Here is a 27912-nt window from a genome sequence, read left to right as displayed (position 1 = left end):
CGCCGCCCGCCCGCGGCCGCACGCGAACCAGCGCACGCCTGCCGCGCCGCGAATTTTCCCATTGGGCGGCGCCGCTGCGATCGCGCCCGGCAACCAGAGCGCAATTGACGCGGGCCCGCCCCGCCGCCGCACGCTGCCGGCCGCGCCACGCGCCATTGGCCCGCGGGCCTGTCCGTCACAGCGCGGCGGTCCCGCCCCGGCGCGCGGCGGGCGCAGTGCGGGGCGGGAGCGGGCGCGGGGCCGCGCTGCCCGTGTGGGACAGCGGGGCGCTGGTGCCCGTTCAGCAGGAGTGACAGGGACCCTTCTGTCACCTCCCCGCAGGGGTACGTGCCCCTGCCCCGCTGCGCGGCTGGAGGGTTTCTGCGCTCGGGAATGAGCGCTGCCTTGCACAGCTGTTCGCCCGGAGGCTGCGGGCCCAGCTGGTGGCTGAAATGCTGTGGCAGAGGGCCCGTCAGGTGCAGCGCAGCCAGGTAATACTGGCACGCGATCCGCATGGATTTGTTTAACGTGACCTTCTCGCCGTTTGCAGTGGTCTGTGCGATGCCATCGTCACCTCTCAGCTTTGTCTTTGGTAACCTGAATAGCTTCCTACGCCCCTGTTTTTTATCGTGTTATCCCCGTCATTAATGTTCCTTCTTTGAATAATTTCCTATGTTTTTCCTCCCTCCCTAATCATGGATGCCAGAAATGGTGCAGCGTTCCAATGTCCCTGTGCTGTGGACAAAGACAGTGTCACTTCCCCGTGCTCCCCTATATATTCTGTATTCTATACAGTAAATGGTTAGAGTAGTCCAGTTTACCACAGTATTACCCTGAGAGGTCACCCTGAGTAACAACTAAATTATTTTTGAGGTACTTTTTGCCATGCTAGCCCCATCCCTGCATTCTTTATTTCCAGATACATTTGCTCACATTTTATGACATTAGAAATTTCCTGGACTGGGATGACTTATTTGGCACATCAGATGATTTTATAACCAGTTGTGAATTATCTACTCATTTATTAAGCTACAAAATTTACTAACAAATACCTGCATCATCTAGATATAGATAATAGAGATATCAAACCAGATCTGAGCAAGAACCCATCTCTAGAAAACTGTCACGGTCCCTGATGTCTTGTGTTTAAAGCTGCTTTTTGAGACCTCTCAGGGAAAAGATATTTAATCCATCTAAAGTGTGCTTTATGCATTCCAAATAATGTACATTGCAGCACTCGAAGAACAAACTCTTTAAACAAATGTCAGGACTATTTCTCTTTTGGTTTTTTAAACCACCTCAGGACAATTTTGAAAGCCTTTCATTAAGCTTCTTGCTTGTATTTTAGCTTTCTCCAAGAGAGGTCTGCCCTGACACTACCACTCTCTTAAAGTGGATACAGAATCAGAGCCTGCTTGGGATCAGTCTATTCAAGCTTGACAAACAATGGGAGCTATACATTGATCCCCTAGGACAGGGTCTAGAAAGGGCAACAATAACCAAGCTGGTTTACACAGAACAAAAGGTAGACATAAGAATAAAAGGAAGAGTCAGCACAGTCACCAAATTCAGTGTTCACAAATTCTTGCAGTGGACTCATTTTGTGCAGCCTCCTAAAAGGCTTTTAAAATTACTCTGAACTTATTCTTACTTCCCATATGTATTAAAAATAGAAAAAAAAAAAAAAAAAAAAAAAAAACGAGTAAAAAAGACCATTAAGTTTTAAACCTATGGACACTTTCTTGTTCCCATAGACTTGACTGCTGCTAAAGGTATGCAGATTATCATTTGAAAATTTTAAATGGGTATCTAGCATAGAAGCTAAACAATCTTTGGTCACAGTGATGTGTCTATACTTTGAGACCCAGAGTGCCAAGAAGAACAATATATTACGTTTAATGTGCATGCATTTTACCAATGTCAGTGTAACAAAGATTTGTATAATTTCTCTATTTAGTCATCAGATAACTGCTTTAAATAACAACTGTGTACCTGAAAGCATAAATACATTTTAGGTTTATATGTCTCAAGGTAATAACTGCAATCTATTATTGTGTTTCAGAAGCAGTAGTACAAAGAATGATGATCATACTCTCACCCAGTAATTTTCATCAGTAGATCTCCAGAGACCTTGCGAAGGTCAATGCGATCATCTCGTTGATGATGGAGAAGGAAAGCATTGAGATGAACTTGCTCAATGTCACATGCCAAAATAGTGCTAAAGCTGACAATTGTCTTCAGGTTTTCTGTATCCAGGATGAAAGGTTTTGCCTTACAAGCCACTTAACATATCCATATACCTCTGGGAATTATTTTAATTACTGTTTCACATCTTGTGTGTATTGTGTTTATCAGTGTTAGAACCTGGAACAGCACTCCAGGCTTTCATGGTGTTTCCTTACAGGCTTCCCTATAAAACATTTTGTAATTTACAGGCTCCACTGAAACCCTCTATAGCCACCTATGGAAAAAAGTCAGAAATAAAGATTGCTTGAAAAATGAAATATTAATATTTCCATAGGACAAAAAGGGTATACAGATCCAATCCCAACTGAAATCTGTAGATCTAGGTAAAATTACTATATGTCTGGTTATCAGTTCTGTGCTAATAACTGAAAGCAAATCTGATGTTGTCAGTTGTGTTTTCCTCAATCCTCAGGAAAGCTGTCCTGGCTGGAATTCATCCCAATGCAAGCTCAGGGCTCAGTGACTTTGGGGCCTTCCTGGAAGCAGAGTCTCTGCTGAAGGTGGTCAGGGGAACAGCATCCCACACAGGGGCCTTGTTCTAAGGGTCAGGAGCCACATCCAAGCCCACTAAGATTGTCAACAGCCGGGGTGTATCTGTCCTCAGAGGTATGAGTGCTGTGAAGCTCCAATCAGGCATGTAATGAATCACAGAATCACAAAATCAGCAAGGTGAGAAGACCTTTAAGGTCATGAAGTCCAACGTCAGTACCACTGTAACCTCTATAAACCACTAAACCGCATTATGAGATCTTAAACACCTCCAAGGATGGCGGCTCTGTCACCTTCCTGAGCAATCTGTTCCAATGCCTGACCACCCTAACAGTGAAAAAAAATTTTCTACTACTCGAGTTTCTCGTCTCAGCTTGAAACCAGATACGCTGGCAGCAGGCTGAGGCAGCCAAGAAGCTGCTCAAGCGCTATGAGATGACTCCCCAATGCCCAGGCAGTGGCGGGCCGTGTCGCACCGGCCCCTCACACACACCCGCGGGGCTGCAGGGCCCGCGGGCCCCGGGCACGGGGAAGATGTCGTTGCCGGCGGGCCCGGGCACAGGGAAGGTGTGGGTGCCGGAGGAGCCCGGCACAGGGGCACAGGGAAAGTCTCGGTGCCGGAGGAGCCCGGGCACAGCGGCAGTAGGAAGGTGTGGGTGCCGGCAGCACCGGCGGGAGGAGGAGCCGGGCCCGGCCCCCGGGGGGGCGGTGCTGCTCGGCTCCGCCGCCCTCCGGAAGCGGTGCGGGGGACGCGCGGTGCGGCGGCCGTGGGTGAGTGAGGGAGTGAGGTACCGGGGGTCGCCGTGCCTGCAGGCCGGGCTCGGACACAGCCCGGGGGCACCTCAGCTGCCGCCAGCAGCCGGGAGCTGACGGACTCCTGGTTTGGGGGGCTGTGTGTGCCGTTCCTGGCCGCCGCCACAGCCCCGGCCCTACGCGCCAAGGAATGTGCTGCTCCCGAGCGCCATTTGCTTAAGGTTTTTATCCTAAATTTATCCAGCAGCACCTCTGGGGTTATTTCCAAGTGTCAGTTCACACCTGTTTTCCTTGGTTATGCGATGGCATTTAATTTCTGCGTAGGTGGTGGCTGGTTGGTGCTTGCGTCACGTACAGGAGTAATTTTAAGTGTCCAAGAGTAATAAAGTAGTTTTTTAAAGTTTTAATATGTGGTGACCCCTTGGGGTCAAGAAATAGTCGCAGGTAGACAGTGAAAGCTGCTAATGTCTTTTGGTGGTTCCTTCCTGAAGAAAACCTAAGAATTGTACAAGCTAAAAACACAGCTGATATCTAAGCCCTGCAAAAGGCTCTGGGTCTGCAGATCTGTGGCTGAGGAGAAACTCGTGCTCTTGAGAAACTGGGGAAAAGGCTGTTTTACTTAATGCTCGTAAATTTTTTTAAAACATGTGGTGAAAGGTTATTTTTACTGGCGTTTGTTCTTCATGGGAACTGTACAGTGGACTTAATCTAGTAAAACGCCAGAGAGAAATTAAGCAGCTGAAAATAAAATTAGCCCGTTAAACTTGGGAGTGCCATTCACCTTAAATGTTATTTCTGTGTTTCGTAAGTGTTGTACTTTTGCATTGCTGTGTCTTGCAGGGAAGACTGACTCTTTACCTTGGTAGGGTTACAAAGCCTGGATTACTTACAAATGCTCTTCATAGGCAGCAACCTGGAAGTCATCAAATTACAGAGCCATCTATTCCACTTCATCTTTAGTTATTAGTATTGCTACAGTGGAGCATGTGGTACACAAGGGAAGTGCAAAAACAAAACAGTAAAATGCTTTAAAAATGCAGCCAAGAGGCACTTCTCTCTGAGGAGAAAAAAAGTAGATTACTTTCAAGAACTAATCAAGCATCTCTTATTTTTGATGATTTTAAAGTTCACTGTTAAAAAAAAACCTCATTTCAGTAGTGCAAGAAAATACATCCAATTTTATGGCCCTTCTATGGGCATTTGAGGAGGGTAAGGCTCAGCTTCATTTGGACATACTCAAAAGAGACAGTAAAATAGTTCTGTACTCTGGTGACTGTGAGTTATTGTTGTAGTACATAGAACTAGCAGATTCCAGTGAATAATGTTTTTTAGCTCTGTTTTAGACTGCACCTAAACAATAGTTTTGGATCAGTTGAGAAGCAATTGAGATCACTGTGGTAACTGACAGATGTTATTTATGATACTTCATTTGTGAATACGAAATACATAACAAATGTCTTCATTTTTAAAAGCCTGCTACTGGGAATTCTTAAGGGTAAAACGGTTTTATGCCAAATTGTGAACTGATTGCTTCTAATCAACCAAATTATTCTAGAACCCTATGAAAAGAACATACACAATCTATCATGTTTGGCCTCTTGAAAGTCCTAAATGTTACCTTATGCTGGCGTGTATCCACTCAGGCTTTTAACAGATCCTTCAAATGAGCAAAACAACACACTGTGCTGTCTAACAGAGTACTGTAGCACAGAACAAGAATGTTAGTTACTTTAATGTCATTTCCAAATTAGCAGTGCCATTTGGAGCAGAACGCTTAATTACAGGATGTTTTTGGTTCTTGTCAAGCTGGTTTGTGTGTATTAGGCATAAGTTGGACAGCAAACTAGAAACATTACAGAAATAGGAGATTGTTGCTATCATGTCATCCTTGCTAACTGTTGTCTTATTGACTAGGAATAAGCAAACTAGAAATTATAAAAGCTCATTATCCAGAGAGCAGTCTTCACTGTCTCCAATCTAGAGCAGAGGATTTCTGCCCCCTTCCTGCAGACTGTGCCACTTTGCATAGTATGTATATTCTGGCTTTTATTCTCCTGAAAAAGAAAATCAGAAAGCAAGTATTGTACCACAACTTAGCCTTTTCTATTTGAACTTTTTAAACTATGGCACCACCTGCATCTTTAAGGATAGTTCTGAAGACAAATTTTCTGCAGAAATGGAACTTGAAAATCAGCTTTTGATGTAGCTTTGGACTTGCTATAGGAGCAAGTTGCAAGTAGAAGTCAGTGCTGGCCTAATTTTTTCACCTTCTCTCCTTGGTCTGTGGGGACTCAACTGAGTGAGGAGGCTGAGTTGAGCACACCTGCTTTGCTCCAGCTCTGTGCAATGTGCTCATCTCATCTCATCTCAGTGGTAGTTAGAGCACCAGCTTTTATGTGAGTATGAGCTCAAGAGAATGGCACCTGCATAAAGACTTTTTGATGGAATGTTTATGTACTTACCGTATCTATGACAGCCTCCCTTCATGTTTTTTTCCTCTTAGTGTTTTGTTAATTATCGTAAATTTGAGTCTGGCTTACAGTATGCTTCTATTTAAGAATTTGAGGGTAATATCCACAACAGGTGTTGCAAGTGCAGTGTCAGCTTTGATCAAAGAAGGTGCCAAAATACATTGCTTGCCTCCTTTGCCAGTTAAATGTTGCTGCAATTTTAAGGGATAGCTCTGTTTTATCTGGCTTAAACACTTCTGTCTACATTAAAAAAAAAAAAGGTTAGATTGTTTATATAGGACCTATATTTATGCTTGTCTCAAGGCCAGTAGGCTTTGATAAAAAATGCTGGTTTGATATTTGGGATTAATAAAAGCATAAATTTAACTTAAAGAACTGTAATAATGTCAAGCAGGGTTGATGGGGTGACAAAAAAGGTTCTATCAAAGCAAGTAGTACCTAATAATGACTGGGGTTTCTGGAAAGGTGTTGAAGTGTTCAAAATATTTGTCCTTCTAGATAATTGTGATGAGTATTGCAAACTTATTTTGCAGCTGTTTTCTGACTGGCAGTTTTTGTTTAATCTTTATGCTGGCCAGTAACTTTGCATGAACAGCTGGACCTACTTGATTATTTGAAGGGAACTCAATAAATCAGCTAATGGAACCTGTTTATTAAAATAGTGATCTTATGAATGATGAATTGCAAAAAGTTTTTTATCAAGTAATCCATTTAGCTACATCTTCATTTTATGATGAGTTTCTAAGGCAGTTATTTTGGGATTGACTTGACAGAGGCGAAGAAAGCCAACAGTGTGATTTAATTCCGTTTTCTCAGTGCCTTACTGTGCAACCTGTTAAACACAAAATAGTTGGGTTGATTCTGCTATTGCTGCTCTTCACTCATATATTATGAATCAGTTTGGGAGGGAAATTCCTTTTGTCAGCAAACAGAATTTAAAATACTTTGAGGTATATTTTTATATATACAGACACACACATGCTCTTGTGCACTAATTTTCTTGTCAAATATGTCAAGAGTGTTGTACCTCTTCTTGAGTTATTTCATGTCCTGCAGTAGAAGAGGCTCTTTGCAGCATATTGGGTTGCAAGACTGAACTTGTTGTGCTATGACAACAAAAGCAGGTCGGTTGTAGTGCTGAACTGTGACTTAACAGGAGCCACAGGCAAGCTGTTAAATTAAAAAAAAAATCTGTATAAATGCTGCACTTGCAGCTCTTTTTCTGGTCATGTGAATGTAGTCAAGGTGATCCATTTCTTGATATCTCTTACAACAAATTATGTAGAAAGTGTCTTTCTTGCTCTTTAATTTCTACATATCTTAAAAGTACAGTTAGAAGTCCTGCTTTTTGTACAGAAGTTTTTTCAGTCTTTGGGTTGCTCGGATGGGCTTAGAGTTGTGGTGTTGAATTCTTCCTCCCTCTACCCTTGACTTACCTTGAAAATCCTTGCATGGCAAAAGCTCTCAATAGCAGTAAAAAATGGTTATGTGTCATTGGGTGGTGGAATTCCGATAATTGTTTGAGCAGCCACAAAAAGTAAAGATCAAACTCCAGTTTATTACCAGAAAAATGTTAATTGGACGACACAAAATATTTGAAAGCTGTCTTGTTGTTTTGAAATGGGAAGCACATTTGTCATTCCATCTGCAGGGCCAGAATTTTAAATATAGCACAAGTGCTGGAAACTCCTCATCAAAATGTAACTCTGGACACAAAATATCCAGTGTATTTCTGTTTGTACCTGACCTTTTACCTAATTCTAAACAATAATAATTTCTCCTGGGCACTGATAGTAGCTTGGCCTAAATTATACTTTATTTGCAGGTCTGTAAGTGTCTTTAATGAGGCTTTTTCTGGCTTCTGCAACAGTTTGAGTCTTATTTTCCCCTTTATTCTAACAGAGGCATTTTGCCTTACTTAAGAGAGGAAAAAAAGTAAAGGTGCTTTATTGGTAATGAGCAAAAAATTGCATAACAGTCTTTTTTTCATGTATTGCTAGCACTCAAGACTCTGTCAGTATTTTCGTGATGCAGTTGTTATCCCTAAAAATCTGAACTAGCCAGGCATAACTTTGAAAGAACTACCAAATGAATTTAGTTAGTAAACCAGTCTTTAGAACTATTCTATTTTGAAAGTTGCATTTTATTTATGTATTTGTATTGTGAACTATTAGGCAGTACATTGCAATCCTTAAGCTTCAGCACAGCAGCCAGTTTCTCTTTTTATAATTTGCAGGATAATAGATAATCTTTATTTACATTTTAGGCTATTCCAGAATGACCTTGCATTGAGCCTTTGTGGAAGAAACGAGATTTAAACATCAGTTCTTCAATGTGCATCCTTCTATTCAAATTTGACCCACGACCAGCTTCAAAAAATGCATATAGGTAAGATGGTTATAGTTCTTTTTGTAGCCAGTTTGTGAATTACAAACTCAAATCAGTATTATGTGTTCAGTTGTGCTTTTGTAGTGTTTAACTTCATGGCTTTCCCCATTGGAGGAGTTACTGCAGCCTTTTTAGAACCCTTTGGTTTTAGACTATGTGAGAAGTCTTGGGCTTTGTAATCATGAGTCTTTTGCTGGTGATCTGGCATGTGCTGTGTAAGTCCTTTAAATATTGTACTCCAGTGTCTGGAAGTCCTACTTTATTATTTAAACTAAGGGGAATTCTGTTTGTTGGACATCACAGTTGTAGCTGTCCCCTGCTTTCAGTGTGGTAGATACGTTTAGGGCTTCCAGTTTGCAGTCAAGGAACTTCTATTAAGTGTCCTAGTCTTTCTCCTCCCCAAAATCTGCTTTCTATTAAAACTGTAGGCAATAAACTAAGTCACATGTATAAAATATTTAGCCAAAAACTGAAGAAAAAATCAGCTTGCAGGCTTCTAGGTTAGTTTATAAGAATTTCTCATTGTCATACGGTGAGTTTCCGAAGTATTAAATATCCAGTAATAATTTTCTCTCTCATTGTAGCCTGTCATTTCAAAATTTCACATTCAACATCAGTATCTTTGAGTATACTGAGTATGTAATAAAAAGACAGCACTTCAGGCTGTAAGCAGACTATGAAGGTTTATTGCTTTCTGTATTTATACATACTGTATAGGTTCCATATTACTTTGTAGGGTACAAGTGTTGGTATTCATTCAGAAACCGTCAGAGTCAGTCTGCTCAGTAAATCGTTGTGCCTTTCACTGACTTGTTTTCCTGTCCTCTTGTATTAAGAAGCAGATGCCATTCTATAGAAAGAAAGGAAACAAGAACTGAAACCTCAATTGTCCGCAGAGTGCATTCCTTTCTGCATCTGGAGCCTGCCTAAAAAGGGATTTTGTTTATGATGTGACTGGTGCTGAATTAATATATCCATTTATTTGATCTGATTTTCTTTGTGTTGGTAGTTTCCAAAAGACAGATTCATCAATTTGATGCCTCTTGGGAAAGTCCTTTGTATGTAAAGTGCAGTTCCTTGCCAAGTGAACTTTCTGCCATGACCAATATTTAAAAGTAGAACTTGGAGCAATTTGCTTGCTATAAAGAATTGCATCAAGATTAAAAGTATTAATTTATGTCAGAAAGCAACTTGCTGTCAGTGTCAGAATAGGACAACACTTTTGAGATGTTTGGCCCAAATTCAGAAACCTGCAGAGTATTTAATTGTGTTTAACTTTCTCTATATCTTTTGTTAAGCAGTGCCTTGCTCTATACCTGAGATAAATTACTCTGAGCTACCTCTTTGGGTGATAAATGCTAGGCCACAGTGTTCTTGGTGTTGGATTTTAACATAGGTTATATAACCTTAGTCTTTTTTTTTTTTCCCCTTAATATACCATAACTAAATCTTTTTGCTTTTTTCAGGAGAATATTGAAGTTCTTTCTTTTTTAATAGTTACTATGTTTTTTTCATCTTTGTCTCAGTTTCTGAAGGACTAAGTCTCAGGTCTGAGTGTCAGCTGGGAGTGGTGCCCAGCCCTCCTAATTCCAAGCAGTATTATAGCCATTGGACCAAGTGAGACATCTCTCTACAATTCCTTGCTAAGGGTGATTTTTCTTGATATTTCAAGCATCACTGTGCTGTAGCTCTGTTTATTTCATGGTGAGGTCTTGGAACAGTTTTCCCAAATAAAAGGGGATTCCTGTACCTGCAGACAATAATTTCTGTGTTCATCACGAAGCAGGCAATTAAACTTTCCTTACTCTTCTCTGATTTGCATTTCTAACTGAAAGAAGGTGTCAGTAATAGGCAGTGAAAGTTGAAAAGACAAACAGCTTGTCATTGATGGAGTTCACTGGCTAGAAGAAAATGGCCAAGCTAAAACATGTCCTCTGGAACACTTGGGAGAATTTTCCATCCAGGTATACTCTGGCTTCTAGACCAATATATTGGGTCAATTTTCTTGAGCACCTAATTAAGCAAAGAGCTCACTCTTGTGACACACTAACAATTCCATCTGCCTGTACCTTTGCAACTTGTTCTGTTTTCTCTCTTGAGACCTGTTTGTGGTAAAGTTTACTGCAGCGTAACAAGCACTTTACTGTAGTCCATTATTATTGTCAGAGGTAATATGCTGCCTTTACATCTTTCTGAATAATACTGTGTGCATCTTACAAATAAATAAATGTTTCAAGCTTCAAAGCTATAATCACAGCCTCTCTTCTGGAGCTGAATTGCATTGTAGGAAATTGCTTTAATGGAATGATTTCTCATGTTTTCATTTCTCTCAATATTAAAATAAATCTTAATGCATAAATCCTAATACAGTTGAATTATTTCATCTATAAAAATAGCTGGATAGGCTTTTTGCAATTTATTAGAAGATGAAGGTCACTTAATATTGCTCCTTTTCAGTATAATTATGTTTCATAAAAGACAAAATAAATATGTTTTTATTATTATGCTCTTGTATACTAGCCTTGTGCTAAATTTAGGGGTCTGCATTAAACTTGAGATGGGGGATATTCAATCACACAAGAAAGACTTCACTTATTTTTAGTATTTAGATACTATAAACAAACTGTAGTTTCATGTCAAGAATTATTGAAGGCAAAGTATAATTGAAACACAGGAGATGAGAAGTGCACTTCAGGCAAACCATTTTTTATTAGTGGAGATACTCATTTAAATAAAAATCTGTGAAAGGAGGCTGCATCTTGTTAATGGATCATGTTGAAGTAAGATGACAGAAATTTGGTAAACCAGCAGAAAGCCTATAGCTCAAAGATTAGTATCAGCTAGAAGAAGAGAAATTATGTAAGTTTGAAATGAACAATATTATATTTGCATTGGAAAGATAAAAATGTAGATACAGTTTGCTTTCCAACAGATGTTATCTTTGTTGGGCAAAATACTAAGCACTTACCTTACAGAAAAGATGTCATTGAACTGTCAGGTTTTTCTAGTTTCTCTATGGTTGATTATGATTCTTTTTCTGTGTATTTGTAATGTGCAACTTGTACCTCGCAGTCTTCTTTTAAAACACTGTATTATAGAAGAGAGGAATTTGCAGGAAAGTTCAGAAACCTGCAGAAAATGTAAGTACATCTGAATGCCAAACAAAGTAATGAGATGTCATTGGAATTGATTCTTGTGTATTGTGGCTAAAAATTAGAATTAAAATTGTATGGTCTGTCTTCAGTTTCCAGTAGCGAACTTGTCTTCTGCTGTGCAGCTGTAATTGAGATGCAGCTGGTAGGAGAAACTGACAGTGAAGAAGATATTGAGGTTATGGAAAACTGGTTAAGAAAATCTGCAGGTTTTTGAAAGATGGCATTTCATTAAAATTAAATTAAGCAACATAGCTGGAGAGAAGGGGGAGAGTTCACTGTCTCGCAGCTGAAATACAGGCAAGTCATGTTGTGGGTACTGATTAGCAGGACTTAGGGAGCTGCTCCAGAGCTGTGCAGGTCTGTCTGCAGTCACCTGCTGCCTTGAGCCTCCACACAGGACTTCCCTATGGTCACAGTTGTCTTTTACCTGTACTTGAATCAGCCAAATCCATTACCTGCACCTCAGGTGAGGATGTTCTACCAAAGAAAAACACTTTAAAAACAATTCAAAATAATAATAATTTTCTTTAATTAAGCTGTGACTTTGCACTGGGGAAGTTGAGGTTGCTTATGTGATCTTAATTCAGTGTCTTCTATTGTAAGTATTAGTTTTTGAAAACACCACTTGCCTCATTCACTCAACGAGATGGACTTGCTGAGTGTCTCATGAGAGTGAGCGTGAAAGCTGCTGTCAGATGTCAGTCGAACTTTACACTGAGTGATGAAGGTGAGATGAGAGATAAAGGATGGTTTCATGCTTGAAATGAGTTAATGCTCTGGAAAAAATTGGATTCTGTGCCTGCCTGTACTGTGAAGTTCCAATTTGTAAGTAATAGTGTCTTTTTTCCTCTTGTGTTCTACAGGCTTATTCTAGCAGCTAATAGGGATGAATTTTACCACAGACCATCCAAATCAGCCGAGTTTTGGGACAGCAGCAATGAGATCCTTAGTGGTATGTATGTCTTGCTGTTTTGAGTGTTTTTAATATAATTTATAAGGGAATCATGGCCTGGATTAGGGTGGTGGTGTTGCCTTTCTAATAAGAAATTTTCCTCTTCCTTGTGCATCTAAGGAAAACATGTTGTAAATTTGAAACGTTTAATTTTAATGTATTAAATAACCTAACTCTTACTTATTCCATTAGGTCTGGATATGGAGGAGGGAAAAGAAGGTGGGACATGGCTGGGAATCAGTAAGAAAGGCAAGATGGCAGCCCTGACAAACTATATGCAGCCAAATATTAATAAAAATGCAAAAGGAAGAGGTATGAACGAGTTGAAATAAAAAACAAAAAGGGAAGTGGGCAAACAAGCCCTGATGTTCCAGTAAAATAGTGATGATTACAATATTAATTTTCTTAACACAGCTTTATGGACAAATAGAATGTTTATATGCTGTAAACAAAATTTTTTGACCTTATGAGTTTGAGTACATATATGAGGAACTAGAACTGGATAATGATTTTTTTGATCAAGCAGGCATAAGTAAAACAAGTTGTAGTGCCTAGAGCCTGAAGTCTCATTCATACAAGAAACGCAGCAGCACCATCTCCTCCCTAAAGTAATTCAGATTAACAGGCAGAACAACTAACCCTTGCCAAGCACTGAGCTAGTTTTAGATTACAGTTGACTTTTTTGAGTGTGTATTGAAACACTTGTATCAGGGAATGCAAGTTGGATTATGCTGGAGGTAGCCTAAAAGATTCTTCTTCCCCACTGATAAATCAGAGGAGTAGAAATAATAGGAAAAGCCCTCTTTCAAAGAAGATGCTCTAAACAGCACATCTGTGGGGTTTTTTAAAGTAAAAATAGGTCTGTTTGTAGCTGTCGCAGTACTGAATTGGGAATATATTGCAATGACAAAACATGTTATACAGAGAAACAAATGAACTGTGTCATTTGTATTTCATTTTAGGGTCATATATCAGGGAAATGAAGCAAGATAAGAAAGAATTTTTAAGGTGGAAGGAGAGGAAAGGTGCATCCAGTTCAGAGTAGTTAGCAAATGTGAATTCTGTAGAATTTTTGGCCAAGAGCTTTTGACTGAGTTCTTCAGAGTAAAAGTCAAGTTCTTAATGTGAAAATGATGCAATGATGTAAGACTTTAAAATGTTGGTTTGCTATTTGGGTTGATTCTGGGGTTTGGGGTTTTCTTCCACTGTTACAGTCTATTGGCAACAGGAATCTTTATCTTTCTGTTTATTTTACCAGGCCTGTCAGAATAGTGAGCACACACATACAAGTTGCTCTATGTACTTCTTTTTCTTAGGTGCTCTTGTAACAAACTTCTTGACTGCAGATCTGGACAGCTACTCTTACTTGAAGAAAGTTTCAGAAGAGGGACATCTTTATAATGGATTTAATTTATTAGCAGCTGACTTGAAGTAAGTCTATAAAACATCATAGTTGAACTGTCAGAGGGAGAAAGATAATAACAGTGCTGTAGATACAAGTCATAGCACCAAAGTGTAACAATACAAAAGCCTGTCACAGACTATAGTTAGAGCTCACGTTTTTTGCTAATTGTCTTGCAAGGCCCTAATTTTATTGTAGTCTTTCTTTCCTTTGTTACTGCTTATCTTCCAAACACTGGAGGGCTATCTTGTATTCTGACCATTGCTTCCTACAAAACTTCTTGCTACTCCCTGATAGGTTGTAGCCAGTCTTTACCCTCTGGAGGCTCTGGGACTTGTATTTTGAGAAAACAAAACCCAGAGAAAATAACCCCAGAGACCAGAGAGGTATTAAGATCTCAAAAAACCCTAATAACCAAAACCACATTCCAGCCTCCATCCCAAATGACATTATAAATCTATACCAGTACACAGTTACAAAGTAATAAAGTTTTTTCCACTTTCTCATGCCCCTGACGTTAGGGCGTCAATAATATTTGTCCTGGTGTAGGACAAATTAGGGGAAGAATCTCCAAAAGGAGCCCCCTAAGGAACAAACTCCCCAAACTCCTCCCCCTCCCCCCACCAGGTTCGAGAAGGATTTCTTCAGAGGAAAAGTGGAAAAAACTTGTTTATTTAGCAAACACACAGAAGAACACTCCCCAACACAAGAAAAAAACAGCCACGGGTGACGCAGAAAAACTTCACCCATCCGAGTGGATGTACAGCCTCAGCTGGTGCCGGGAAGGGCAGAAAACGCGTATTTCTTCTCATGAACAGGCTTCCGGGGTTTCTTGGTGTTCAGGTGATATTCCTAGCTAATAAGGGAAGGAAAAAATAAAGCGAAGCAAAAAAAGGGGAGGGCGGGGGCAAGCAAGCAGCAGAGCAGCTACCAAGCCAACTCCAGCCAAGCAGCGGGGCCAGAGAGCGGGGAGGGCTTGCAAGCAGGCGCAGCGGCAGTGGCTCGCCCTTGGGGGAGGGACGCTGCCTAGCTAGACAAAACAAACCCTCCAGGCATGAACAGCACACGATTTGGGGATACAGAGCACTGCAATGTCACCCCAGGACACCTTGGCTCATAGTTTCCCAGACACCTTATTTCTCGAGAGTTGACATGCTGCAGCAGGATTAGAACAGCTGAAAGCTTTCAAGCCATCATTCCTGTCAGAGTGTCTGTCATTAATCTTTCCTGAAACATTAAAAATCAGCACAAGAGAAGTAAACATTAACTTAAATTTTCTGTAGCTGTGAAAGGATGTTGGATACTTGATTATAATCAGTGTGGTTAGCACAATCCTTTCCACTGCTTGTGCATGTGTCTATGCCCGAGTACATCTTCTGATTTTCCTTTGCATTCTGCCTGGTGGAGAAGAATGGAAATCCAAGGCTAAGGCATCTCCATGCCCTGTGTCAGTTCTTAGTTGGATGCACACTGCATGACCAGGAGCACATCTAAACTGCCAGGGGCACATTGCTGCTTTGGCACACTTGGTGCAGAAGCATTAATCTTATTAGACAACCTGATGGTGCAAGGTCTTTTCCCACTCACCCTTTCTGCATGCTTCTGGGAATGCACTTAAAGCAGAAGGCCAGTGTTTACTGTTTTCAGTGGAGATAATTCCTAGCACCCTCTGACTAACTGGCCTTGTGTTTACATTTTTCACTTTCTGTATTAGACCACCTTCAGCTGGTGGCTCAGACTTACCAGTCCGTTCTGTGAAGATACCATGAGTGTATTTCTGCTTGAAATAAACATACTGAAATAAACATTCTAAGCATATGCCTGCTTAGAAATAAACGTATAGGTTATGTTTTCAGAAATTCAACCCAAAAGATGGCCAGGCAGTTGGAGGGTTGGATGCTTTTTGGTCTTTTTACTCTCTACTTTATAAAGTTCATTGTCTCACCAGAGACTTTCTACAGCTTAGTGTGACTCTTATTTTTAATATGCATGGGTTTTGACACTTTTATTGTAATAATCTCTTTACTCTGTGGCACCTCTTTATGTCAATTTAAACACTATTGATTTCTTGTTTTAAGAAAATTACTTACTACTTTTATTTTTCTGATTTTTCAGTTTATCATCTTGAGTGTACCTGCTGAATATAAGAGTCATGAATATTTATTCAGTTATGCTAAACATACTTTTATGTTGATTTATAGCATGTGGCAAACAGTGTCTGTCTGTTTGGAATCTTGTGCAGCTGCAAAATTGGCTTCTAGGAAGACAGTGTTGCCACTCCTCTCATTTTGACTGTCTGTAAGTCTAATTGGAAAGGAACAAGGTTATCAGAGGCTGGACTGGTCTCTAAGTAAATACCTGCTCGATATTCAAAGGGGTTTTCCTTCTTTCTCCATTTGTGATAATGCCTGAAGGCAGTGAGCTGCTTCTGTTGATGATCAGGACATCATTTCAGTCCTGTGTTGAAAAATCTGCTACACCTACTTAGGCTTTCATGGGTACCTCAGCTTGTATCAGGGCTGTTGTGCCAGCATCTCACTTGTGTTCTTTACTGCCAAGGGTGTAATACAGACTGTCTCTGAAGGACAAATTGTCAGCTTCTTGTCACCCACCCAGCAAGTGTACAGTCTCTGACAGGCTGTCAGTTAGAACCCATATAGTTTCTGTGCAATGAGATCTCTCTGTAACAGGAGTGAATCACTCTCCATGATGAGTAGACAAATTGTCTCTTACAAGCAAGTCATCTGGAGGGGGTTGCAGAAAAATACCTTCTGGGTGAGCTTTTCTGCTTGTCACAGCCAGTTTTCAATCCCTCCAGGAAAAATGTAGTAAACTATACCATCATCTGCAGGCTCTCATTCAGCATGGCTGCCATGACCTGGCTGGTTGGGAAGGATTTGATTGCTCTCCAGAGACTGGATTTAGGTGACTTTTCAAAGTGAGATGGGGTCAGAGTGCTGGTGTGAAAAGAGCATGGATGGTCAAGTCCCTGGGATTGCTCTATAAACTCATTTCCTTTTCTTCTTATGCACTGTCCTAATTCACTATCACCTTTTGTAGAGTACACCTGTCTTGCTTCCTGGGTATTTCTCCATAGGTCTTTAGTCATTTCCAGTGGATGGATAGACAGTCCAATGTCAAAAGAAAGAAAAAAGAAAGCTTTTTTATCTGTTTCCTCTGTTGTGAGCTTCTGCCTGGCCCAAACTATAAGGACAGCGCCAAAGAAATGTTTAGACACTGACACCAAAATCAGAGTAGTGTTTTAAGGCAGACTTTGTAGGCTGTGACTATCCAGCAGAATTCTTTTCACCATTTTATTTGACAATAGATGGTACATGTTTGGGCTTTATAGTTGATGATTTGGTGTTTGCTTATTTTTAGCTTCAGAACAGAAAGAATTGTCTGATTAGCTCATGAACATTCAAGAAAAGAAAATAAATCTGTGAACCATACTACGTATTGCCAACCATTGTACAGCATTTCAGTGTTGTATAGCATTTCAATGCTGCTGCCATTTTCAACTTCTGTCCTTGCACAAAAAATACATGCACAGATTATTCATAAAAGGATCCAGTGTCCTTGTCTGTAGCAGAGTAGAGCTCGGTGCCCAGGGGAGTGATCACTTGGTGATAACCGCACTCTGTGCAGCTTTACTGTGTCACTACTTCTTTCCTTTTTCTTTCATTCTGAGTTTTTGTTGGATATGACTTGGATCCACCTTGAAGTTGAAGTAGGGCAGGAGTACAGAAGGACATTGCTTATGTTTCATCAGCATTAAGAAGTGATTGTAGCAAACTCTGTATGGCTTTCATGCTGCTGTGAAGCTTCTATTACTACTGAGATTTGTGCTGTCTAGAACATTTCTTAGAACATTTATTATTGCTTACATTTTTTGACAGAATGATGTAGCTAAGAGCATAATTTTAGTTTCTTTCTGCTGTCAGCTGTGGCTGGGATTTAAAAATGTCTATTGGGTCCTATTGTCATTGCTTTAATGATGCCTTCATTACTTCTTCAGTGAAATTGGTATCTACACTTGTAAGGCTGGGAGGGAAGAGAATCTTGAAGATAGGCCAGGTTTTTGAGGGTATTGCTGTGATCAAGCTTAGAGTGATTTTTTTTTCATCTTGACTTCTGCTTTGATGTTCAATACTGAGTACTTGTAAACAGTAGGAAGGGAATAGGTAGAGCCAAATGATAAAAGAAAGAGTAGCTGACTGGCGCACTGAACTAAATTTTGAAAGTATCCCTATTTCAGAAGTGTCTTGGGAGGCTTTAGTCTTCTTTGACAGAAGGCAGCAGCAGTGCTGCAGTGGAGGTAAGTGAAAACACTCATCTGGGGGAGTGTGCATGCCATAAAATACAGATGTCCTGAATTAGTGACCCTGCAGTTTGTATGTATTCCCTGCCTTCTTGATAAACTCCAGAGGATCTTGTTACTGAATTTGTCAGTGACAGAAATCTTGGAAGAGATGCTAGAGGATTATATTCTTTCATGTAAAAAGCAATTCTAAAGGAAGTCAGCAATGCCAGCTTACTTACCATGCAGTCTCATCTATGAGAGGCCTTGTCTTACAGCTGTGTTTCAGGGCTTCCTTGTGCCATTTGTTCACGTTTCCATCTAACACTGTCTTACGAGACTTCAGGTTATAACAGTTGCATTCTACAAAGGCCTTCTACAGCAGGAATTTGAAAAAAGTAGTTAATGCAGCACTACAATAGTTTGTGACTTCTGATGTCTTAACTAAAAAAAACTCAAGGTGGGCTGTTGTCTGTGGAGAGTTCAGGTGATCAGTAAGTCTTGATATCAACATAAATAAATTTGAACAAGGATCTGAAGGATGAGAAGAAAAAGATTAGGAAAATAAATGTCTTTTAAGCCACTAGAGGAAAGTTCAGAAAAATTACACATTTCTTTTCACAGTTGATAAATTGTGAATTGAGCAACTGAGGTCTTCTTATATGATATTTAGCAATAAAAATAGAGTACACAATATGCTTGATGATTGCTGTCTTTTGCCTGTGTTAAAAAAACAGATCATCTTTCTGTGTGGTATCAGAAAGCTCTTATGGGTTTGGAAGGAGGAAGAGCAGTACGCAGAGAAAGGCACTTCTATTTTTGCTTTATGTGGGCTTTTTTTGTATTTCTCTTCCTGACTCCTCTGACTTCTATAATTAATAAGTTAATATTTCTTTCTTCATTTGGCTGTCTTGCAAAGGACACTGTAGAATGTCTTTCATAATGGCTTTTCAAGAAGAATATAAACAGCTAAATCAAGACTGCTTTGCTTGTTATTAAGGTTTGAGTAGAGGATGCTAAGTTATGCAGAGCAATTTAAGTACATCATTAATGAGATTGCATTCTATATACTCTGATTTGCATCAGCACAGACATACCCCTTTTTATCTTAGGAAAAAAATGAGGAGTTGGAAATGGCTTCTCTCCTGTATTATGTTTAATGCTACTTAATCCAAATTCAATCTTACCTGCAAGTTTTGTGTTTTGGAGTTTTTTTGTTTGTTTGTTGCGAGTTTTTTTTCCTGTTTGGAATCTCTATCTGCTGTCTAAGGAGCTGGAGCTTGGGAGACAAAAATTGAACTATAGTCAAAATGTGTTTGTTGATAACTGTGAGCAAGTAAATCACTAGGGGGAAATACAGAATTAGATCTCATTGCTGTATTCTGGCAAATTGGAAAAAAAAATCTGAGGAATCACTATTCCATGTCAGCTGATTGAGGGATGTTGAGAGTGAGCCATCTAATGGCAATCCATTTCCCATAGGACACACAAGGCTTATTGATGACTTTCTTTTTGTTGTTTTTTCCCTTATCAGTTGGTTTGATGTTTGTGTTGTCAGTATCAGTGTGACTATTTAAGTCCTTGCTGTTTGGATATGCTGATACCATCTCAGTCAAATAAGAGTTGTTTGCAATGTTGGAAGCTGTCTCTGAACCTTTAGCAAGACCCATGCACAAAGGACCCAACTATGCCCTGCAGCATTGCTGGAAGTGGGCCTAAAATGCACTTCTGCAATCTAAAGTGGTCCACGGTAGTCAGTGGCTTAGAATGCAGGAAGGCTTCAAAAGAGGTGATGGGGAAAACGGTACTTGCTGTGATGGACAGTTCCTTTGTTTTCACGTGCCCCCTTCTCCCAAGCAACTAATTGTCCAGTTAATCAAAATCATACAGGTTTTTGTCATTAAGCCTGGATACGTCCATGCAGAAGTTATGGAATTTTACGGAATTTTATTTCAGTTATGTTTAAAAATGATAATGGTACTTCTTGATAATGGTGCAGCTAATACAGTGTTTTGAAAGGAGGAAAGTAATAAAACTCATCCAAGTCTGGTATCATAGGAGTAACAGTGGGAGAAGCATCTTACTGTGCTTAAAGATTGCATGAAATTAAAGCATAATCAAATATAGAAGCTGATGGCTTTTCAAGGAGAAATTTGTATTTATATTTTTCAGTACCGCCAGAGGAGATGTAATTTGCTACTATGGAAACAAAGGAGAACCAGAACCTGTTTTCCTAAATGCTGGTAGGTTTTCTTCAGAAAGGTCTGAATATTTCTTTTTCTTATGTAGCTGTGTATTGTTCTAGTAATTTAGCTACTTAAGCATTGTCTTCATTGACTTTTTCTTTGCATTCTTTAAAAGAAAATAATACTAAATGTCCTTGAAATCATAAAAGCTATTGTTAATAACTTGCAGTAAAGAATCAATAGTTCATTAAAAGTTTCTCTCCATGTCAGTGTACCCACCTGCAGTGCAATTAGGAAACTATGGCAGAAGGACAGAAGTCTGTCTTGAGAAATGGAATTTTCAAAGGCTCTGACCCTAACTCCCTTATCCAGCAGTTTGAAGGTCACAGTATGACTGTGCTCCAGGGACAGAGTTGGCTTAAAAAAGACAAAAAACCTCTGTCTTTGCAGGTAGATTGATTTAAAAATATTTTTAAATCTAGCTCTTTACTTGCTGGCAGCAGAGAACAATGCTCCAGAAGTCACCATCAAAAAGGCAGTTTAAATGGAACCAGGACTCATGGAAGGCTCTAAGGAGTGTAGCTGGTTGGTAACAGCTGATGACAGATTACTTTGCCATCTTAGGTTAATGGTCAAAATGTGTCTGCCCAGTAGGCAAATTGTTATTGTAGAAATTGCAGCATAAATTCTTGGAAACAACTGTTAGATTTTGTACAGTTACAAACATAAAACAGGTTTTAACACAGAATTTTTTTAAAATCTGGCCATGTTGTAATAGAAACTGAGTCACAAATTCTAGGTATCTGCAGACTGTACCAAAAATGATTCTGGTCCCTGTGCTTAGACAGCAGACTCTTGTGTACATGGCTGCCTTTAGGAGGAGAGGATGTTTGGTAATCTCTCCTGTTTGGATTGTGGTAAGAGGGTGCCTCTAAAGAGAAGGGTCCTTCTTATCATCCAATGTTACTTTGAAGTGTTTTTCAAGAGTAAAATCAGAGCCAAAGATAACTTGTGATTATTATCCCTACACTGGACAAGACTAGATTGCAGAAATTACAAAATTCTGTTGTGCCTTCATGGTTTAGCAAACCAGAAATTTAAACTAACTGCTGTAGATATGAATTAGAGTACAACTAAAACCAAGTGCTGAGCAAAAGCACAGGGGAGTGCTCAAGCACAGCCCAGCATAAGATGGGAGCCTGCTGTATTCTTCTGTCCAGTAATGGGGCTTGTGTGTTTATGGCACACCTGCAGGTAAAGGTGAGCTAGGGAGTCACTTTATTAAATTTTTTTACATCTGTAATGACAACTGAAATCACCAGAATGCAGTTTCCAATTAAATTGGGCTTTTTTGTGTGTGTATGTGTGTAGGAATATATGGATTGAGTAATTCTTTGTTGGATACACCATGGAAGAAACTTCAATATGGGAAGCAGCTTTTTGCAGAAGTGGTCAAGAGACGTGAAGAGCTTACCAAAGAAGACCTGGTGAAGGAGCTTCTTACAGTGATGAATAATCAAGAGCCGTAAGAAAATGATAGCTGGAATTTACTCAAATACAATGTGACTCGTTTTTTAAAAATGAAACTGTTTTGAAGGAAGAAAGCACTTTACCTTGATATTAATTGAAAGTAGTGCTCTCACAGAGCCTGACTTTCAACAGTATTGATTTTTAAGCAGGAGACACAATTAAGGCTACTGCAGTCTTAGACCTCATCAGCTGTGCACTGTTTCACTGTGCCCTTTTTTTTATAAAGATTGCACTTCTCTTAGTAAGGTCAATGAGTGCATGACTAGGGATGTGCAAGCTGCTTGCTGTCAGCTTTTTGAAGGCTCACAGAGGTTTGTTACTGCATTCAAAGAAAGCACTTACTTACATAGATCATAAAATTATTTGGATGAGAAGGGACCTTAAAGATCTTCTGGTGCCAGCCTCTGTCATGGACAGGCACACTGTCCACTAGCCCAGGTTGCTCAGAGACCCATCCAGCCTGGCTTCGAACACTTCCAGGGATGGGGCACCCACATCTTCTCTGGATAACCTCTGCCAGGGCCTCAGCACCTTCACAGGGGGTGAGCAGGTTTGTGCTAATATGTTTTACTGTTCTGTATTGCTGCTCAGAGTGTAGACAGAGGGTGGAGAAGCAAGACTTCAAGTACTACCAGTTGCCTTCCTCAAAAGGAAGTTGTTTCAGGCTAAGTGGGGAAAGGAGATAAGGAAGTGTTCGTACAATTCAGCTGTAGGAATTCTGTCAAGGAAGTTTCAGTCAAGGAAGTCCCCAAGAGATGAGATTGAGATGTCAGGAAGGTTCCTGCACTCACAACTGATTGCACAGTGAACCTGAGCCCATCAGCTGGATGTTCAGAAGGAAAGGAAGTTGATACCATTTCAGTGTGCAGACATGGAGTAGGGTACTGGAGGTACTGTGGTCTAAATTCCTATCTTTGCTCACCATCTGGTAACTTTCATGTTCACCTTGATATTGATCTGTGTGGGAAGTGATTGGAGTTGAAGCAAAGCTGTTTCTGGTGTGTAGATCCAATTTCCCAAACTTAACAGCAAATTTTAGTGCCAGCATTCATGAATGTGGCATTCTTCAGTGGTTCAAAATAAAGTTTTATATAAGAACTCAGACATCTGAGCAATGAGTAGTAATTGGGAAGTCTGCTAAGATGTCTTAATAGGTTTTTTCATCTGCTATCACATCAAACGATTTAAAAAAAAATTGTTAGACTTCATACTTTTTATTAGTAAAAAGACAAAGGTATAAGATACAATATAGTCAAATGATCTTCCCTTAATGTTCAGTAATTCCATTTGATCATTTGATCTCATCTGAAACCATCTGACTATAAAAGGGAAATATTTACTTACAAAAAGCAATATTTAAAACTAAGCCTGTAATCTTTCCAAATCACACTTCAATATGATCTTTTAATAATAAATAATAAATATGGATATGCACTAGCTTTGAACTTTCTTAAAATACCCTGTTTCATATTACTTTTTGATATCTTTGTGTGTGCATATTACAGGAATTTAGTGGGTACAGCAGTTGGTTTAATCATGGAATTCCATTCTTTTCTGATGGGATTTTGTCCTTTATGCCCTCTCCTCTGCCTCAGCCCTGCCTTTGATTGTGATCTCAGGGATGTCCTGGAACTCCTTCCAGATCAAGAGGGATGAATATGTTAATATTAGAGAAAAAAAATTTTTTTAAACTGCTTTCCTACTTTTTTCAGTCAATTACCAGACCCTGCAATTGAAGACCAAGGGAAGGACTATATCCGTCCCATACTGAACAAGTATGCAGCCATATGTGTTCGTTGCCCCGGTTACGGAACAAGGTAAAAAAATGTATAGCCAGAAATAGATGTGTACTGGATCAAAGCATGTCTGTAGATCAAATCAAAACTGCTATTGTAAGTTAAAGTTTTATAGTGACTGTTTTAATTATTTTTTTTCACATATTAATCTGATATAATTCAGTGATGTATTTCTTTGGTCAGTATTTGAGTGTCTGGGATTTACTGCTGAAGAGCATTTGAAGCTCACTCTGTGGTTCATCTTTGATGGAGAGCACAGCACAGATTTAACTTGTCCCAGACAAGATAATACAGTTTTCCTGGTTCCCCAGTGTAGTAGCAGATCTGAGCACCTCTAACTTTGATCTTATCAGAGATCCCGCAGAACATATTTCTCCTCCACGAGCAGGAATTGTGTCATCTGCATTTCTAAATCAGTTTTCCTTAGACTTAGCATTGTAGAATTGATCCATTTTCTTACATTAAACACCTATTGCTCTTGTTCAGAAGAACCTGTATTTCCATGTCTCCCCTAACTGATGCTGCTTTTTTTACTGAGATATTTTCACACTCTGCTCTAACTGGTCAACCAACACTGCAAGAATAGAATAATGCAATGCAAATCTTCATTTAATCTTCAATGGGACAAAATTGCTGGTCAAGCCTGTTGCTGCTGGTAGGGAATTGCTACTCTAAAAGTCTGCCAATAATTTTGTCAGATTGGTCTGTGGCATGGTCAGCCATAGTATTTCCTCTGTAGAGGTGGGAGTTGATAAGCAGAGTGCTCACTGCTGCAGGCATTTTAAGTTGGTATTCTGAGAGAGATACTATTTACAGTGGTTTCTTTAAATGTATTAAAAGAACATTTTAAATATAGGATAATGAAGACTTAACATGGTAAAAAATCACCTTCCTCCCCTTGCTTCACAGATTGGAGTCCAGCCATTTGAAAGGAAACAGGGATAACATGGTAGCAATACTGACCTTCTATTGGTGAATTAGCACATATTTCAAGTCTCCCTACTGCTATAATTGTATGCTCACACTTACCTTTCCCTTAGCAACAGGGCTTAGTGAATAGAGGTTGTTAACTAGGCCTCATTTTCTTAAGAGGAAATTAAGTGCTTTTTTATATGAGTGAACAACATGAAGTGACTTTGGAAAGGCCACCAGATCAGGATGGTGGAAAATTCCCAGTCAGTTATCCCTCTGTGGAGAGTACTGCAGTGTCCACAGAGAAATGACACCTTAGCCAAGCGAAAATGCAATAGATGCACAACTGACAGCTGCTTTTCATAAAGACAAATTTCTTCTTTGGAATGTTCCTAGAGAGGGAAGCCTTTCTCTGTGATCATGTATCAGAGTCCTGTGATAATAATTAACAATGTTTAAATCTTAATGGACAATTGAATTGAAAAGAGAGCTATGAAGAGAGTACTGTTGATATGAACAATCCTTATGGATACATGTAAGCTGTGAAGAAAAACTTATTTTTATGTTACTTCTTTCTGAATGGAGCATTTTCTACTAAGTTTAAGCTTTTACCATACTCTCTGCTATGAGCAGATTTGTGTGTCAGTGCTGCAAGTGCAGCAGGGAATCAATGCAGTGGAGTGACAGAATTGACTCAAAATGCCCATTTGAACTTGCCAAGATGATTTCTGCCCTGCTTATGTGATGATGATGTGCTCAGAAAAAAACAAACAAACAAACAAAAAAGAACCTTTGGGAATGAAGGATGGCAGGCTGGAAGGTTTTAGATGGAGCCCAGGTGTAACCTTGTGCTGTTGTGCTGTTGCAGGACGAACACGGTGGTGCTCATTGATTCCCAGGGACACGTCACCTTCACCGAGCGCAACATGATCAATGCTGATGTCAACCAGTGGGAAACAAGCACCTATGAATTCAAACTGCACAGTTAACAACTTTCCACACGAATGGTTTGTAATAATAGCCATGAGAGAACATGCCATTAAGCTCTAGTAAACATTTTGTGCCAGCCTCCATGAGCTAAAAATAGCAAGGAAAGCAAAAGTTTAAATAAACTGGTAGCATACCCTATCAAGCTCACAAATGCTTTGGAGAAAACCAGATGAAGATGCTCTTTGTACATGAAGTAGCAACTTATAAGCAGTAATATTTTATTTAATACCACCCTGCTTTCAGGGCAAGACATCTTGGTCCAAGACAAAGTCATTGCTTTTTTGTAGGTGTGGCTTTTTTAAAGATGTTATAAGTAGACTTTAGAACTTGGTTTTAGTTCTAAAGATGGGAAAATATTTGCTGCTTTTATTGTTCTACATGAAGATTTTACCAAACTTTGCTTCAACATATGCTGTTAAGATTGTATAGCTGATACATTAAATGAATGTATGTTATCCTGGTAGTATTAAGTGCTTTAGTCTCATTAAGCTTTTCAGTGCCATGGTGCAATATTCTGCCTGGGGAGGGCAGAGAGGGGGGATTCTTTACATTTGTTTTTGTATAGATAGTACAGCAATACATTTTATTTCTAAAATTTGATCTGAGAATCAAGGTATGGAATTTAGTTCAGTCTCTCTTCACTTTTACTGAAAAAACCATGGGAGCAGACTTGCTTAGCTTTGACCTGAATAAAACTATTTGTGCTGTGACATCCTGTTTCCAGATAGTCTAATTAGCAATATTGTTTTTGTTACTTTCTTCCCCAGCAAGCAGGTAAGGAATAGGTACCTGTTTGCAAACAGAAGCTGAAGATGAGGTTTTCATGTATTGGCTGTTTTGTACATATACAATTTTTGATTCATTTCTTTATTGGTATAATGTATTACAGCCTGGAGTGACTGCTCATGGATTTTTAGTAAAAATAGCTATGTGTTGTGACACTGTTGCAGTCTTATATTGCTGAAAAAGTTGGGTATTAAGAGGTACTTCCTGTGTTCTAACACCTGTGAATTAAAAAGCTATTTAAATGCATGCTTTTTTCAATTATTCAGTGCCAGTGTAGGTAATGGAAGATTCTAGCTAATATCAAGATATCTGAAAACCCTGAGCTATTTTTGTTTCTATTGGTATTCTGTTTTGACTTATTTTGAATACTGAATATTAGGTTAGTAGTGGATCACCACTGTTTTTTTCCATTTAGATATTCTGACTATATTTTCACAAGCCTCTGATTTGAATTAATTATTGCAAAGTAGCCAGATTTTTGATACTCTTTGGAAGATGTGCAGCTGTGTTTCTGTACTCAAGTTGGTGTGTTTGGGCACTTTCACATGTGTGTGTGTAATGGAGGAAACAGGAAAGAGCCCAAACCTTGGAATTTTTTTTATCATATCAGAATAGCTATTTAAGTGAGGTTTTTTAACTTCTTTGGAAGCTTGTGAGAGTTTTGTCATTGGCTTCAGTGGAAACAGGATCAGGACTATTGTGCAGATATCAGCAAATTGTGTCTGTCCATAGAAGTGATAAGTATTTGTGAAGTGGATGACCTACTCTGTGGAAATTAGAGTTGCAATGAATCCACTGGAAAAAGGAGACTATACCTACAGTTAACAAAGAAAGTGTTTTATTTTTGTAAAAGTATTTTTAATAATAAAAGGGAATTTTAAATACCAGTTTTAAATTATATAAAGGAAAAAAGTGTATATAGGAAACTATTGCATGGGATTTTACTAAGTTTGCTTATACATATAATCTCTTCAAAGTCATACATTTGCAAGAGATTTTTGTTTCCTAAATTTTTTTTCTATTGGAATGGTAGTGGAAGAAATTTTAAACTCTGTAAGACCTCAGTTATGGTTTTTTTGCTTAAAATTGTATCGTAATTGTTGTTTACATGTGTGTTCAAAACTAGAATCAGAATAAACTCAAGCTGGTGACCAGTGTTGACATTAGTAGATTGTGCATTTTTGCACATTTTTGTTAATTTGCATGTAACTTGGTGTGAAACAATGAAGTAAAATCTTTAATGCCATATTAACAATGAAGGAGTTGTAATTTAAGTTCTACTTCTGATACTTAATTCCATTTTAAGAGTGCTGTGTTTTTTCTGGGGTTTTTATGTTGTGTTGTGGGTGTTTCCTAATTCTGTGCTATTGCATGGTTGTCTTATACAGGTAAGAAATTGGAAAATATTTGAAAGGTAGGAAAGAGCAAAATCAATGCTTCCTTAGGGAAAAATGGAGCCTCACAAAATGCTACTGGAGAATGGGAATCCAGGTTCAAAGTGGAAAAAAATCTGGATCTTTGGCAGACCTGAGACTTTCCTGTTACACTGAGTAGAGGCTGCATTAATGTTCTGCTT

At 39.3% G+C, this 27912-nt stretch overlaps 1 protein-coding gene across 3 annotated transcripts; it reads left to right on the top strand.

Moving 5' to 3' along the window:
- The first annotated feature begins 193 nt into the window (after window positions 1–193).
- TANGO2 (transport and golgi organization 2 homolog) lies at window positions 194–27502 on the top strand. Of its 3 annotated transcripts, none has more exons than XM_056504341.1 (9): window positions 194–470; window positions 8206–8327; window positions 12346–12434; window positions 12627–12746; window positions 13751–13865; window positions 20309–20379; window positions 21694–21847; window positions 23565–23669; window positions 25429–27502. In XM_056504341.1, exons 2-9 carry the CDS (start codon window positions 8272–8274, stop codon window positions 25547–25549), a joined length of 831 nt encoding a protein of 276 aa, XP_056360316.1. In that variant the 5' UTR covers window positions 194–470; window positions 8206–8271; the 3' UTR covers window positions 25550–27502. The 3 variants fall into 3 exon arrangements, with proteins under 3 accessions (XP_056360316.1, XP_056360315.1, XP_056360314.1); XM_056504340.1 differs by lacking the exon at window positions 194–470 and adding an exon at window positions 3391–3486; XM_056504339.1 differs by lacking the exon at window positions 194–470 and adding an exon at window positions 3439–3689.
- The last annotated feature ends 410 nt before the right edge of the window (window positions 27503–27912 follow it).

This window comes from Oenanthe melanoleuca, chromosome 15 (genome assembly GCF_029582105.1).
Source record: "Oenanthe melanoleuca isolate GR-GAL-2019-014 chromosome 15, OMel1.0, whole genome shotgun sequence".
NCBI lineage: Eukaryota > Metazoa > Chordata > Aves > Passeriformes > Muscicapidae > Oenanthe > Oenanthe melanoleuca.
The sequence above is the reverse complement of the archived record's forward strand: the minus strand, read 5'-3'. Positions and strand labels throughout refer to the sequence as shown.